We start from the raw sequence: 15,941 nt of genomic DNA, 5'->3' as shown, positions 1-15,941 counted from the left end.
GGCCAAATGGAAGAGTTGTCCTAGGCTGCTGCCATACTGCAGAATTAATGCAGTTTGACACCGCTTTAACTGCCATAGCTGCATTGCATGGAATCTGGGATCTATAGTTTGTTCAGTGACAGAGAAGGCTAAATAGCTTACAAACTACAGAGCCCAGAATTCCACAGCATTCAGCCACGGCAGTTAAAGTGGTGTCAAACTGCATTAATTCTGCAGTGTAGACACGGACTACAGCCACAGGGCAACTTTGACTGAATACATAAGAGTTGAATACATCACTGCCTGTATGCAATGTCACTAAGAGGATGCTAGCCACCATCACAGCTAAGAAGAAAACACCACAACACCTTGCCACTTACCATAGACTTGTTGGTGTGCCCTCCTCCTTGGAACTCGAGGTTTCCGTAGGCATCGGTTGGGAGCGCATGGGTGTGTTTACTGACGGACCATTTCTCAGGCTGTGTGTCCACCTGCTTGGTAGGCTCTTCTCCGTTTTTGTTTGCTGTCGTATTTGCAGGGATTGGGGTGTGCTGAGTAAGAACCTGGCCGCAGCAGCACCTGAGGACAAAGCCAGAACAGCAATGGTGAGTCCGTACTCCTTTGGTAGAGAGATCTTGTAGCATCTTTGAGACTAAGTGAAAGAAAGACGTTGGCAGCATGAGCTTTTGTAGCTGCATCTGAGCAAATGCACCAAATGCATCTGCAGAAGTAGTCTTAAATTTAGGAAAGCTCATGCTGCCAACTTCTTTCTTTCAGTGAGTCTCAAAGGTGCGAAAAGATCTCGCTACATACTGGTTCTACAGACTAACATGGCTATATCTTTGAATTCTGTACTCCTCTGTTTACAAAATTGAAGATGGAGGCTTCAATAAAGAAATGCTACTGTACTTATTGGAAGAGCTTTAGTTAATTAATGAATAAATGAGCATCGATTTGCATAGGAATGAAAACAGTGGTTCCAAAGCAAAATATGGCCAGTAGAAATATTGGCTGCGCAATATTAGAATTCTAGTCCAAAAGAAAAAGTAACTTTTTGAGGCTCTGTTTTGGAGTGATGGAAAATTCATACCAAAATCCTATAGGCAGATAGGTAGGCAGATTGGTAGGGTAAATAAAGAGATATGTAGACCTGGTACCTTTATATCTTCTTCAAGTGTTTAAAACAATTTTTGGATCAACAGAGCAAATTACTTAATTGACGCATGTTACAGAGGTAAGAAAAACCAAATGCTAGATAGATATCTTTATAATGCAACTCAGGCAGTCAGTTCAATCCATGTCAGTCACAGATCATCCCACAAAATGGAGGGCGAAACTGAAGGGTTGTCATCACCCGAAGAGAAGGGAATTTGTTGTCCCAATATGCCTGATATTTTTCTGCCTTGGTTCCCATATTGGAGGAAAGGCGGGCGTACGAATAAAATGAATCAATATGTCAGAGTTAAAAGAAATTCACCCGAGAGTGGGAATAAAAGGTTGTCGCTGGTGTGAGGAATTGAAAGGAAATTGTCAGAACAGAAATGCCATTTGGAATTTTTTAAAACAACTCTGAGAATTATAGCGATAAATACTGCAACATCCTGATAATGATGATGACAATAATAATAATAATAATAATAATAATCCTGCCTCTCCTATCCAAAAGTGCTCTCAGTGCACAAAAACACCCCCACAGAAGTTAAAGAAACGTTACCTGGTGGCATCTTTGCTGTTGGCAATTATGTAGATGCACTCTCTCTTGAAAAAGGTCTTCTCTATCCAAGCCTTTTGACCCTAGGAAACAAGCAAACAAACAAAAACCAAGAGAAAATAATTAGAATTGGTTGAATGCCGGAGCGGAAACGTTCAACGAACTTCTCTGAACAAATCTTGCCAAGAAAATGTTGTGATGATTCTGAAATGGTTGGGGGTGACTCCACAACTGCAGAAACAAAGCGGTTCGATGCCACTTTTAACTGCTGTGGCTCAATGCTAGGCAATTCTGGGATTTGTAGTTTTGTGAGATACTTAGCCTTCCCTGTTGGAGAGCGCTGATGCCCCCTTTTTGTCATCCCCATAGACACACCCCTGCAATTTGGGCATCCAAAGAAAATGGGCACTGAAGTTACCAAGAGAATGTGTCCCCAGCAAAGAGAACCGTGAACAATTTTATGTGTCTCACTATCTACAAAACTTGACATTTGGGGATTGAAGGGTGGAGGGAACCATTTGGTGGGGCAGAATTTGAGGGGACAATACAGGGGTGTATTCACAAGAAGGGGCAAAACGAGAGCATTGACCCTTCCAGATAAAAAATCAATAATGACTTCAATAATAATAATAATAATAATAAATTTTATTTTTACCCCGCCTCTTCCTCAGGATCAAGGCAGCTTACAATACGATAAGGATTCTTCTGCTCCAAATGTAATTTCCTTTACTTTTCAAAGTTCTAGCCTTTCAGTAACTTAAAACTTGAGCAAACATTTCAACTTCTTTCTTTCAGTGAGGGCTACAAGATTTCTCTACATACCGCTTCTATAGACTAACACAGCTACATCTTTGAATTTCAAAATACAGTTTAAGCATCCAAAGAGAAAGGCCAGGCAAAGATACCAAAGGAATGCAAGCACAGCAAATACATGTGTGAACGATTTTCAGTGTCTTCCTCTCTGCAATGCTAGAAGTTTGGGGACAGAAGTAAATATTCATAGGTGGCCAGCACTCTTATTTGGGGAGCAATGCCTTCATTTTGTCTTGGAGAGCCTCTTTGAACTCCATTTTGGGAAAATGGTGGGGTAGGAATAACATTAAGAAAAGAAACTATATAAACTATATGATACGTTGACCTTAGATAAATTATCTATGATGCTTAGACATGACATATTCATTGAGCTAGAAGGGGACTGGTCAGAAATAATAAAATAAGATGGGGAGACTCTGCAATCCAATATTTAGATGATATCTAGGCAAATAAACCTGGGGGGAGGGAAGAAAAGAAGGGAAAAGAAAAGATAGATTGTATCAAATGGATATGAATATTTAAAAAATAGAGAAAATATTAGAAACAATGAAGGAAGAAATAAATATATTAATAATAAACTAGTTGAATGGAAAGAGGAAGTCATTCCCATGTCTATGTTTTGTTTAATAGGCGATATGTTATGAATGTTACGTTACTGCATGTTTGTTAGGTATAACTGTCATAAATGTTATATGTTTAATAAAACATTAATAGGAGAAAAAGAAAAGAAAAGAAAAGAAGGAAGGAGGGAAGGAAGGAAAGAAAGAAACCATGCACCTCGGAGTTCAGCCCTGGCAAACAGGCTTCTGTGCTACTTACTTCTCATGTTAATGAAAGGAAGGCAGGAGCAGACACAATTGAGAAAAATACATATTTAAAGCATGTATCGTTGGCCTTTAAAGTTTCTCTGCCCTTGTAGGTTTAATCTTCTTACCCACGGCTTGATTATAATCCTCCGAAAATATTGAAGCAAATGCATCTACAGTGACAGACAAATGGCATCTTGTTGGTTCGTCTGGTCCCAACTTCTCTCCCGGTTTCGGAATGACTTCGAGATGTTCTCCAAGACATCTTCTTGGGCCATCCAAGAAGGATGTGCACCACATTTCTGTGGCTTTTTGGGAAAACTAAGTAAGTTTCCAGCCGCCGGCTTTGCACGAAAGAATTCTGAAGGGATTATGACGGATTAACGCTTCCAGACCCAAGCCACAAGGGTCTTACATTGCTGCTCAGAGGGAAAAGGGAAAAGAGAGCAAGGTGGCAAGGTCATGAGCAAATGCAGCTCTCTCCAGTTTTGGCTGAACTTTAAGCCACTTAAAAAGTATGCCCTGGATTGGTGCATGTAACAATGGACTGTTTTTTTTTGCAACAGCCACACAGGTTATTTTCAAGCAAATGCAACCAGGCATATCTTCAGAATGAAACCTTGCGTATGACTTCTCATTCTCTGGCTGTCCTTGATGTGCAAAAACAGTGGTGAAGCGAGGCAAGCTAGTTCATCCCCAGAGCTGATCTGGGGTAAATTGGGAATAAAATTGAGTAACCATCCATATATCAAAAGCAAGGGAGGGTGGATGTGGTGTCGTGGTTTGAGCATTGAACTAGGACTCCACGGCTGCATCTATGTTGCAAAATAAATGCAGTTTGACACCACTTTCATGGCCATGGCGCAATACTATAGAATCCTTGGATTTGTAGTTTGGTGAAATATTTAGCCTTCTCTGTCAGGGCGCTTTGGTGACACAACAAACTACCACAGGATGGAGTCATAACAATTAAAACTGTGTCAAACTGCATTAAATTTGCAATGCAGCAAAAATCCAGGAGACCAGGCATGGAAGCTCTTTGGGTGACCTTAGGCAAGTCCCATTCTCTCAGCCTTTGGGGATTGCAGTGGCAAACCTCTGGATATACCTGGCCAAGAAAATCCTAAATTAGGGTCACCATAAATTGAAGTTGACCTGAAGGCAAGTAAAAATGGACCCACTATAGTGTTTTCATTTTGAAACTCCAATTTATATGTCTAGTGGTGACTGAAAATGATATTCTGGGGCAAGTTTGGAAATGACGGGTCGGGGAGAAATAAGCATTTCAAAAGAAGGAATCAGAATATCAAAAACTCTTTTGCAATGTTGTGTATCTGTGCAATATCTTGCCTGCACACGACTTATTGAAAACATTCATACAGTTGAATTGTTAAGATATATCCAGTGAAAATTTGCTGCCTCTCACCAACACTGATGCTCCTATTTGTAATTTGCGGCTGATGGAGAACTTCTCAATTTTCCTCAACTGACAAGTTTTGGAGCCCAAAGAGACAAAAGCCCACCAAATGTGAAATTAAGGGGGACATGTTTTCTGCGCAATCCTAGTACACTTCAGTGAGACTAATAAAGGGCTACAGAGAACCACAGAAAAAGGTTATGTTGCTGTTGTGTGCCTTCAAGTCTTTTCTGACTTATAGCGACCCTAAGGCAAATCTATCATGGGTGTTTCTTGACAAGACTTGTTCAGAAGAGGTTTGCCATTTCCTTTCCTTGAGACTGAGAGAGTGTGACTTGCCAGTGGTCACCCCTTGGGTTTTTATGCCCAAGCAAGGATCCAAATCTTCAAATCTCCAGAGTTGTAGTCTAATGCTCAAACCACTACATCACACCATCTCTCTGGAAAAGGGTTACAGAACTGATTAAATGTTAAATGATGTTCTTAGTGAGAAGTTGCAAAAGCAAACTTCATTTCAGCCTTTCTGCATGCATCAATGAAACCGCACAAAGTAACCTCTGCTTCCACCATCTCTCTGGAGCTCTTTGGCATCTTGCTCTACATCTTCCAATGCTGTCAGGTTCAGCATTTGCCAACAACCCCAATGATAAATCACCAGAATACATTGTGCATCCTCTACAACATCCAACCTCACATATAACACATCCTCCAAAGAACAAAACCAAAACCCAACACATAAATCATCTTGGACGACAACTGCAAAACAGATTTGAAACAACACTCCTACCTCCAGAGAACCTTACTGCAAAATACGGAAAGACGGCAGACATCTATAAGGTTTCATCGCAATTCAATGCTGGACTTCTGTCTTTGTATTGGTTTTGTGGTTTAGATGGGTTAGTTCTGAAATCTCCTCTTCGGTCTTGGTCTCCCAGACTCTCTGAAGTCCCATGAAGTTTGGGAATTAAGATGAGAGTCTCATATGATGAGCATGTGAGTCTCTCTTTGTTCAACCCAACCTCATGACTTCCTTTGAAGGTAATCCTTTAGCGATCCCATGACCCTCTTCATCTCTCTGCCTAGAGGGAATTTCCATCTCATGGTGGAATGAGGCCCGACACGCAGACTTTGATAGGGTCCAAATCTCCAATTTGTTAACCCTCCTTCCCTCCCTCTCTTCCTCTCACCAAACAAGTAGCTTAGGGCGACTTGCAAGAATGCCAATTTGTACCGAAAAAGCTCAGCTGGTTTGGCCGCTCACAACTTTTAATCCGAAGCACACCCTCTTTCTTTCAGGCTGAAATTTCAGCGCTATTTGCATAATTGAGACAATTGGACATAATAGCCCTTTCACGGTCCTCATTAGACCTACGGCTCAACATTCTTGGAGAAAAGGGGAAAAGGAGGTCATACGGCATTAATGATATCTAATCCTTTTTAGAGCAAATTGAATTTAGGCTGGGCGTAATGTTAAAAACAGGCAGTAGGATACAGATTTGAGAACAAATGCACACACATTTCCCCCTCTTTCCTGGTACATATCGGTCACCACCATTGGGCTGGATTGGGTTTAATGTGCTCTGCTATCTTTGAGACTTGTTCGCTGTCATTATCATTGTCCCTAAAAGCAAGTGATAAAAGGAATTCTGGTCAATGATTTTAAAAGACTACATGTATCTTCAAACCATTTATCGGCTAAAAACCAGTCAGTTTCAAACCGGTTAAAACAATTTACACTCATCCCTCCATATTTGTAGCTTTGATATTTGTGGATTTGGTTATTCACGGATTTGATAATTATGTTCTCTCTAGGACTGTCTAGGTCCTCCAGTGCAACTCTATGGTCAACTTTAACTAAAAGTTGCACTGAAAGACCTAGAGATTCCTAGAGATAATTCTCTACTAGGCCTTTGTGGCTCCGCCAGTGCGGTTCTATGGTCAGTGTCTGTTGGATGTTGACCACGGAGTTGCACTGGAGGACCTAGAGATTCCTAGAGAGATGTCCTCTCAGGTAAAAATGTGGTTTTTCTGTTATTTGCGTTTTTTCCATATTTATGGGGGTCTTGTGCCCCTAACCTTAGTGAATGTGGAGGGACAATAGGTTACCTATTGACCTAAGAGTTTCATTGGGTTTTCTTAGGAAGGTATACTCTGCACTAGCTTGCCATTGCCCTCCTCTGGAATACAGCCTATGGCACTTGGCATTCCTTGGCAATTGCTTTTCCAAGTATTAATCAGACCTGACCCTGCTTAACTTCCAAAATCAGATGGGAATTGGTGCTGCCAGCATATTTAGACAGAATGGGGAAAAGCCCTGTATGATGGTGTCATGGACAATATAGCAGGTAACTATTGGAAAAGCCAAAGGGATGGACTGGGATGCCAGGAGGACTCAACTACAGGGTCTGAATTCGGATGCAGACATCTCCAACTAAGATGATTCCAGGCAGAAATGACATTTGGAAATGGCTTTCTGCAGTGAATCTTTGCAAGCCACAGGTTGAGTCTCCCTAATCTGGAACTCCAAAATCCAAAAGGATTCTGAAATTGTCCACATGGGTGGCTGAGATACTGACACCTTTGCTTTCTGATGGTTCAGTGTTCTCAAACTTTGTTTTGTGCACAAAATTATTAAAAAGACTGTGTATAAAATGAGCTTCAGGATATGTGTATCAGGTATGGACAAGATGAATTTCATGCAGCACCTTTGAGACTAAGTGAAAGGAAGAAGTTGATAGAATGAGCTTTTTTAGACTTCAGCCTACTTCCTCAGACGCATCTGAACATGCATCTGAGGAAGTAGGCTGAGGTCTACTGAAGTTCATGCTACCAACTTCTTTCTTTCACTTAGTTTCAAAGATCCCTTTGCAGACTCATTTTCCAGACTAACACAGCTATACCTTTGATTATATTTCATGTTTAGTCATCACAATATCTCATTATATACATATATATACACACACACATACACACACTGTATATACTCAACTATAAATGAAACTCATGTATAAGCTGAGGGCAGATTTTGGGGCCAAAATGATGAATTTTGATATAACCTGTGAATAATTCAAGGGTAAAACTTAAGGGCATCTAACAAAGGATGTAAAGAATGAAGCAAAGGAAAACAATGCCAAAGAATGAAATTCCAGCAGACATAACTGTTTGTTAAAGGTTGGATGGATAAGAGAGTAGAGAGGGGTCAGTGCTTCCAAGATAGATTACACTCTTGTTTTTCACCAGGGGATGGTTCCTTTTTAAAAACTAAGAGTTAAAATACAGTACTAACATTGACCCATGGATAGGTCAACTGAGTTTTTTTGGGTCCATTTTTAAACCAACATTTCTAGACTTATACATGAGTATATACAGTATGTAAATATTCTAAAATCCAAAATTTTGCAAAACCCCAAACACTTCTGGTCCTGTGCATTTCGGATAAGGGGGACTCAACCTGAAGTACCATCAGATACAACCTGTAGTACCATCAGATCAGATGACATGGCAAAGGGCTAGCTGGACAGTGGTCTGAAGACGCGGTGAGAAGACAGTCTCACAGGTTGAACTGTAGCTTCACAGGCCTCTTGTTCATGCAGCTGGAAATGGTTGTGCAGGAGAAGTTCCAGCCGGGTGGGCAACGTGCCCTTTGTAACTTGAAATTTACACGCCATGCATGCGGCGTCGGGCCAAAGGACAAGCTGAATAGTTCAAAGGAATGCTGATGGTGAATGGGGGAAAGCCAGCCTCCCAGGGAAAGTGCAGCGACACCAAAAACAGTGTTCATGGATGCCTGCACTCAGACTGTGGGAAGAGCTCCTGGGAGTCGAGAGTTTGTTTAAAGGGATCACTTGGCACATCAGTGCCACTGGGACTTAAGAGTGCACCCACATGGCAGAATTAATGTGGTTTGACACTGCGTTGAACTGCCATGGCTCAATGCTATGGAAGTCTGGGATCTGTAGTTTCATGGGCTGTTTAGGTTTCTCTGTCATCAACACAAGTGGTTCCCAAACCTTGCTCCTCCAGCTCTTTGGTACTTCAGCTCCCAGAATTCCTTACTGTTGGCCAAGCTGGCTGGGAACTGAGATTCAAAAGACCAGGAGGACCAAAGTTTGGGAACCGCTGATCTACAGTGCAGAAATAAAGTAGTTTGACCCCACTTTAAGCGCTGTTGCGCCATCCTGTGAAGTCATGGCTTTGTAGTTTTACAAATCTCTGTCCAAAAGGGCCGGTGCTTCACAAAACTACAAATCCGAGGATTATGGAACATGGCATTATAGCAGTTAAAGGTGGGTCAAACTGCAGCATAAGTGCACCTAGATTGTCTTGATGCCACCATAAGCACTAAATCCCAGGATTCCATAGGATGGAGCCATGACAGTTGAAGCGGTGTCGAACTGCATTAATTTGGTAAATTTACACTATACAATCACGAAACAGTAGGATCTTGGTGACTGTGAACTATTTTTCTGGGATAGTTTTTCTATCCATAGTATTGGTGGTGTTGGGGAAAAAGTCTGGTCCAGGCCTCCTTTGTGTCTGGCATAGATGATCCTTTAATGCTTGCATTGAAATGGCTGGGATGAAAACACAAGCTAATGATAACATCCTCCTCCTTCTCAGTCAAGGCAGCAATGAAAGGACAGAACTTCATCAAGGTTTTGTCTGATTCTTCCCAGCATTTAACATAAACATACAGAAAATCACATTCAAAAAAGCACAAGACAAGGCTTTCCTGCATTTTTGGGTACATTAAATGCTGTGTTGAATTAGAAAAAAATGAGCTCTGGCTAAACCAAAGGGCTCCGTTTTGATGCTATATAGACAACCTGTTCATTCATTGCTGTTTCGCCGTTCAAAGAATCCCATTTCAGAATCAGGTTCGTGCATTCGGAGATGGAAGCACTGAAATTGTGGTCCACATCTCATTGTTTCCTTCTTTGCAAATACATAATAAATAGAACTTTATTTATATCCTGCCTCTCTGTCAATGACAACCGAGGAGGCTTACAAGTTAAAAATTACATAATGGTCCCATGTCCCAATATCCCATCCTCCCCTAAAACATCAATTAAACAATTAGTAATTTAAAAATCATACATTAAAATAATAAATCAAGCGAATAGGCTAGAGCAAATTCGGGGGGTGGTAAGTTCAGATTGGTGGCTGGGTTTTCTATCCAGGAAACTAACTGAGAAAAAGAAGTTGCAGCCTAAGCTTTCATAGATGTGGCTTACTTCCTCAGATTGTAACTTACTGATTTATAAACTTATTCTACCTTATTTTCAACTTTATTTGTACAGCCGGATGGAGCCATGACAGTTAAAGCGGTGTCGAACTGCATTAATTTGGTAAATATATACTATGCTAGGATGAAGTAGGCTCTTGGTGACTGTGTCCCGTATCCATGGATTCCTTCTCCGCGGATTCAAGCAACCGCAGCTTGAAAAATATATATTTTATTCCAAAAGGCAAACCTTGATTTTGCCATTTTAGATAAGGGACACCATTTTACCATGCCATTGTATTTAATGGGACTTGAGCATCCTCGGAGTTTGGTATCCACAGAGTGTCCTGGAATCAAACCTCAGCGGATACCAATGGCCCACTATATAGAGATTCACAAGAAGAGTTCATTGTCCCTTTGTTGCTTTCTTGCTCAGGCGTATCTAGAATATTTGATTTACACAGCAGATAAAATATAATCTGCGTATAATTTATCTTAACTTAGTATGCAAAGGGATGTTGTAGCACCTTAGAGACTAACTGAGAAAAAGAAGTTGTAGCATAAGCTTTCATAGGCTTGGCCTACTTCCTTGGATGGTAACTTACTTGTAAACCTATTTTACCTTATTTTCAACCTTATATATCTTCTTTCAAAAAGTGACTGTTAATGCATTTTTCATTGCTGCAACTTCTCGCCACAGGTCTACTGTCATTGGAAGTTTCCTATTTGTGTTGTTGGAAGTGAGTTTATCATTGCACTTTCATATATTTAGCGTTGTTGCAAGTTTCCTCATTTTGCTCCGTCATCATCCTAGCACAATGCTAACTTCAGAGTTGGGTAGGGCAGAAGATGGATTGACTTAGAGACTGGCATTAAAAAAAGTGAATGAAAACATGCCAGAAGTACAACCGCACCAGCTGCACCACACTAATCTACGACTGATCCTTGGAGAGAATTTGCAAAGAGACACAGCTTCTCAGCCACAATACTGTCAGGAACGACTTGCAGCATCAACCGTCAAGACAAAGACACACCAAGGGTGCATCTACACTGTGGAAGCAATGCAGTTTAACACCACTTTAACTTCCATGGCTCCATCCTACAGAATTATGGGATTTGAGGTTTGGTGAGTCACCATTATTGTTGCTGTTGTTGTTAAAATCAGAATCAGAGAATTTGGAAGAGACCGCAAGGGCCATCCAGTCCAACCCCATTCTTCTGCCATGCAGGAACTCACAATCAAAGCATCCCCGTCAAATGGCCACCCAGCCTCTGTTGAAAGACCTCCAAAGAAGAAAACTTTATAACCCTCCAAGGGAATGCATTCCACTGTTGAACAGCTCTTAATGTCAGGAAGGTTCTCCTAATGTTGAGCTGGAATCTCTTTTCCTGCAGCTTGCCTCCATTGCTCCATTGTGTCCTATTCTCTGGAGCAGCAGAAAACAAGCTTGCTCCCTCCTCAATATGACATAGTTTCAAATATTTAAACAAGGCTATCATATCACAAGGCTATCCTAAGGCTGGCCATAGTCCTTTGGGCACAAAACACCCTTTACCCCACAGGGTCGGCATTAGTTGGAAATGATGACTCTAAGGCACAGAAGAACAAGGACTGAAACTGACCCAAGAACGGTATTCCAAGGCAACAATGATGCAGCCAAAATATGGGTGCATCTCCTGCCTATTCCTTTTGTTGTTAAGATCAGCTTGCACTGCTTTCTTTTTTTGTCTGCTTGTTAAACCTTTCCACACTATAACTTCCAGAATCCCCCACCAGCTGTAGCTTTCTCAATCTCTGTGTGATCTTGTAAAGCTATTGCCGCACTCCAGAACTGATGCACCTTGATACTGCTTTAACTCCATGGCTCCATGCTATAGAAGTCTGGGATTTGTAGCTTGCTGTGGCACTTCTGACAGAGAAGGCTGAACAATTCACAAAGCTACCAATCCCAGAATTCCATAGCATGGAGCCATGGCAGTTAAAGCGGCACCAAACTGCATTAATCCTGCAATGTAGAGTTGATCTGTAGCATCGGTCTTGGCAAAGAAACTCCAGAAAACCCATTGCACAAAGCTTACATTTATTTCAGTGTTTCTTTCTGTGTTCGACCGGGACTGCTTAATATTCTCAAAAGAAAGAACGGAGATGGCATTTTAACATTTCAGCATTTGCAACCAGAGGTTGCAGGCTGCAGATAGAAGAATGTCAATGTAACAAGCAGAAAACTGCTAAGAGCTTAGGTACCTCCACTTGGTTTTGCTGGTGGAGTTTTATGTGGGCCTCCTTTTATCCATACAGCTATTAATCACATGAAAGCAGATATTTCAGCATATTAATCCAGGCCAGCTGTTACATCTTTTACTGGGCTATTATCAGAGATTAATCTTTGCGACAGAAAAGGCCACCTTTTTTGTGTGTTTTTCCAAAGGAACATGGAAAAGCAGCTGTTTTAAGGTCCTTTTTTCACCCCCCTTTTGAGAGAAAAGGGCTGGAAACCTTGGCAGATTGGGAGGCTTTGATGCATAAGAGAAAGGAACACTATAGCTCCATAGTTAAGTACATTCTTTGTCTGTGGAAGGGCCCACTTTCAATCCCTAACACTAGAAGTCTAGTCCAATATCATGCATATCCCCAAACAGTCTGGATTTGGCTGGAACAGTCTCATATAATACTCTAACCAGGGATGTAGCCAAGGGGGGGGGGGGTCCTTGGGGTCCAGACCCCCCCTTCCATTAGAAAAATGAATGGTGCGTGCTGCTGCGCCGTCACGCCCAAGCTCCATTATAATGGTGGCACTTAGTCTGCACCCCCCCCCCCTTCCTAAAATCCTGGCTACGTCCCTGCTCTAACATCCCACTTTTTCAACAGCTTTAAAAATGTCCTGGCTTTTCTCTCTTCTTCTCAATATTCCACTTTGTTCTGGCTTACTCCTGTTGTTGCAAAGTGCAAAAGTTATTCCTATTGCTGCAAAGATGCAAGGTGCAAAGGTTCTTTGCGCTCACTTAACTCAACTAAAGGAATCTTGCCCTTTCCAGTTTACTTCTGCAAAAGCAAACTGCTGCATTCAATACTAATCTGTCCGTTCTTCATCATTAATATCCTTTGTGTGTATCCAAGCTACTTGGATACATGCATTCTGGAATTGTAGTTTCGTAAGACATTTTATCTTCTATGTCAGAGAGCTCTGGTGCCACAACAAACTCAGAATTTCACACCATTGAGCCATGGGAGTTAAAGTGGTGTCCAACTGGATTACTTCTGCAGTGCGCATGCAGCCTCAGCCTTGCCAAGAAAGTCCTAGGATAGGGTCACTATGAATCACAGTCAACATGAAGATATATAACAACAAACAACAATAATGGCAACAAGAAAGTCCTCTGCCACCAAAACATGCCACAGGAGACTTTCTCCTTTTGAAAAACACTTTCTAAAGGCCAGTGACAGAGGCTACAGAAGAGATCTGGTCACCCAGTCCTCTAACTCTTTCCAAGATTTCTCTATTTAATTTCAATAAGTAAATAGCTCTATAGGTTAGGAGAGATACATTAATCTGGATTCTAAATATCAGTATAGCGACATATAGAGTTGGGCCTCCATATCCACAAATTCTGCATCCATGGATTCAACCAACCACTGCTTTAAAATATTAAAAATGTAAATAAATTCCCAAAAGCAAATCTTGATTTTGCCATTTTATATAAGGGACACCATTTTGCTACCTCATTATATATAACAGGAGTTGATCATCCATGGATTTGGGTATCCATGGTGGGCCTTAGACCCAAACCCCAGTGGATACAAGGGCCCAGTGGATGATATCTCTGTTCAAGTCAATCAAAAGTAATGTGCAGCAATGTCCACATAAGACAACAACCAAACTGTTGAAAAGCAGAACACAGATATATGCAAAATACAGCCATGACAAAAAGGAGTCTAAAAACGAAATAATACAGAGAGAAAGGGTACAAAAGCAACAAGGCAACAAGCAGCCATGGCAAGTTTTGGAGAAGAATGAGACTCGATCCAGTCTTCTCAAAGACAAAAGGGTTGGTGCCAGTTGAACCTGACTTGGATGAACAGTCCATTGCTACAGAAAAGTCGCTTTGCAGGGTTCTCCCTATGGAGAGCATCCCCAGATTATTAAGAAGTTCTCCCTGTGGAAAGGATTCCCATAGATGCTGGTTGTAATCTGTTGAAGCAAAGAAGCAACCAAAGCAGAAGGACCAAAACAGCTGGCAACTCTAGAGCAAACTCAAAAGGAACTCCTGGGAGAAACTGGGTCCCAAGATTTTTCTTAGAGTTTTAAATGTATGAAACACTCCTTTCCAGTGAGATGAATGCTAACTAGCATCATTCCTAGACGATGTCCCAAGCTTTTGCCTAACAGTCTTAAATGTATGAGACGCTCCTTTCCAGGGAGATGAATGCCGACTGGCATCATTCCTGATAACAACCCAAGCTTTTTGATAAGGGTTTCAAATGTATAAGACACTCCTTTCCAGTGAGATGAATGCTGACTAGCATCATTCCTAGACGATGTCCCAAGCTTTTTCCTAATAGTCTTAAATGTATGAGATGCTCCCTTCCAGAGAGATGAATGCCAAGTAGCATCATTCCTGAAAATGAAACTGGCCATGCCAATGGATATCCCTTCTGGAAGAGGGATTGGAGATCAGTTGTTCCTACAAATTCCTAACAGAAAAAGGGAAAGTCAACATTTCCCAAGAAAGGGCCAATGTTTCCATTCTGAGTTTCATCCAACAGGCCTGAGATCCTGAACTAGGCATGGACAAACCCTCCACATTATTGTCCTGTGTCAAGTGTCCATTGTGCGGCAACCTTCTTGAGATGGTTCACCAACCCCCCCCCCCCATGGCTGTCTTACCTTCTGCGACCCAGAGGCCGAGCCCTTCAGTGAAGTCCGCTTGAAGGAGCCACTCATCCTTCGGAGGGAGCCCCCGATCTTCCCCCCTCGGCCTTTCATGGCTCCTGGACCCTTGCCCTCCATGGGCAACCTAGCCCCTGGCCACCAAACCCAGACCAAACACCAGGCGAGGCATATTCGAAGCTACGGTCATGACAGTGTGGTCAAAGCCCTGGGACAGGCCTGTCATGGTCCAAAGTGCTCCCTTGCTCGAAAGCAGAATGACCCCAGCAAGGCGAGGCAAAGCAAGGCAGCAAATGGACAGCCATCCCCCCCTGCAAACATATCACCCTCTCTCCCTCCCTCTCCAGCTTCTCTATAATCAGGCTTAATGCACCCAGCCTCCTGCAAGCGATGGCTTCTAATGGATGGGAGATTTAATAAATGGTGATTGAAGGTAAATCTACTTTGGAAAGCAGCAGGCCCCCAAAGGGTTCTTTGGTGTTTTTTTATTCACATAAAGCATGGAATAGTCAGAAGGGGAATGGCTCTGGCTTGCCAAGTGGAAAGGAGCAGGGAAAAGAGCAGCTGGCTTGCAAAGGACTAGAAGCTTGGCGCCTTGGAAGGGATGGGCGATGGGGAATGAGTCCAATAAAGGGATTTGGAAGCAGACAAGAGAAGGATGGGCAGGCAAGAAGTCAGCCGGGGTTGTGGTTACGGAAGGGGACAAAATGTGGACATGCCCCAATGCAAATTCTGTCAAAATGGTGCCTTGAGTCCCACATTTCTAGCACTGCAATAATTTAAAACTTCAGTCAGGTATTTAGAAAGAAGGTTTAGGCTTCCAACAACAACAACAAAAAAGGGCCAGACTTTAGGTACATCAACATTGTAGAAATAATGCGGTTTGACACCACTGTAACTGCCATGGTGTCATCCTACAGAATCCCAAGGTTTGTAGCATGGATCCTCTCAGCCTCAGGGGAAGGCAACGGCAAACCTCTTCTGAACAAATACCCCCCCCCCCCCCAAATAAACCATGATAGGTTCACCTTGGGGTTGCCATAAGTCAGAAGCAACTTGAAGGTACACAGCAACAAACAAGGCGCCAGCACTCTTTGGCAGA

At 42.1% G+C, this 15,941-nt stretch overlaps 1 protein-coding gene across 1 annotated transcript in view; it reads right to left on the bottom strand.

The window, feature by feature from the left end:
* Positions 1 to 15,129, bottom strand: part of LOC149307137 (transient receptor potential cation channel subfamily M member 1-like) — a 54,816-nt gene extending 39,687 nt beyond the window's left edge. The window contains exons 1-3 of the mRNA XM_089538364.1: positions 14,837 to 15,129; positions 1,694 to 1,773; positions 360 to 558 (exon numbers count right to left, since the gene is read on the bottom strand). Coding sequence (XP_089394490.1) covers positions 360 to 558; positions 1,694 to 1,773; positions 14,837 to 14,959 — 402 coding nt within the window. The 5' untranslated portion in view covers positions 14,960 to 15,129. The remainder of the gene's footprint in view (positions 1 to 359; positions 559 to 1,693; positions 1,774 to 14,836) is intronic.
* Positions 15,130 to 15,941: the final 812 nt, after the last annotated feature.

This window comes from Sceloporus occidentalis, unplaced genomic scaffold, assembly GCF_023333645.1.
Source record: "Sceloporus occidentalis isolate IW3139 unplaced genomic scaffold, rSceOcc1.0.p SCAF_9, whole genome shotgun sequence".
NCBI classification, from domain to species: domain Eukaryota; kingdom Metazoa; phylum Chordata; class Lepidosauria; order Squamata; family Phrynosomatidae; genus Sceloporus; species Sceloporus occidentalis.
This window is presented reverse-complemented; position numbering and strand designations above follow the sequence as displayed.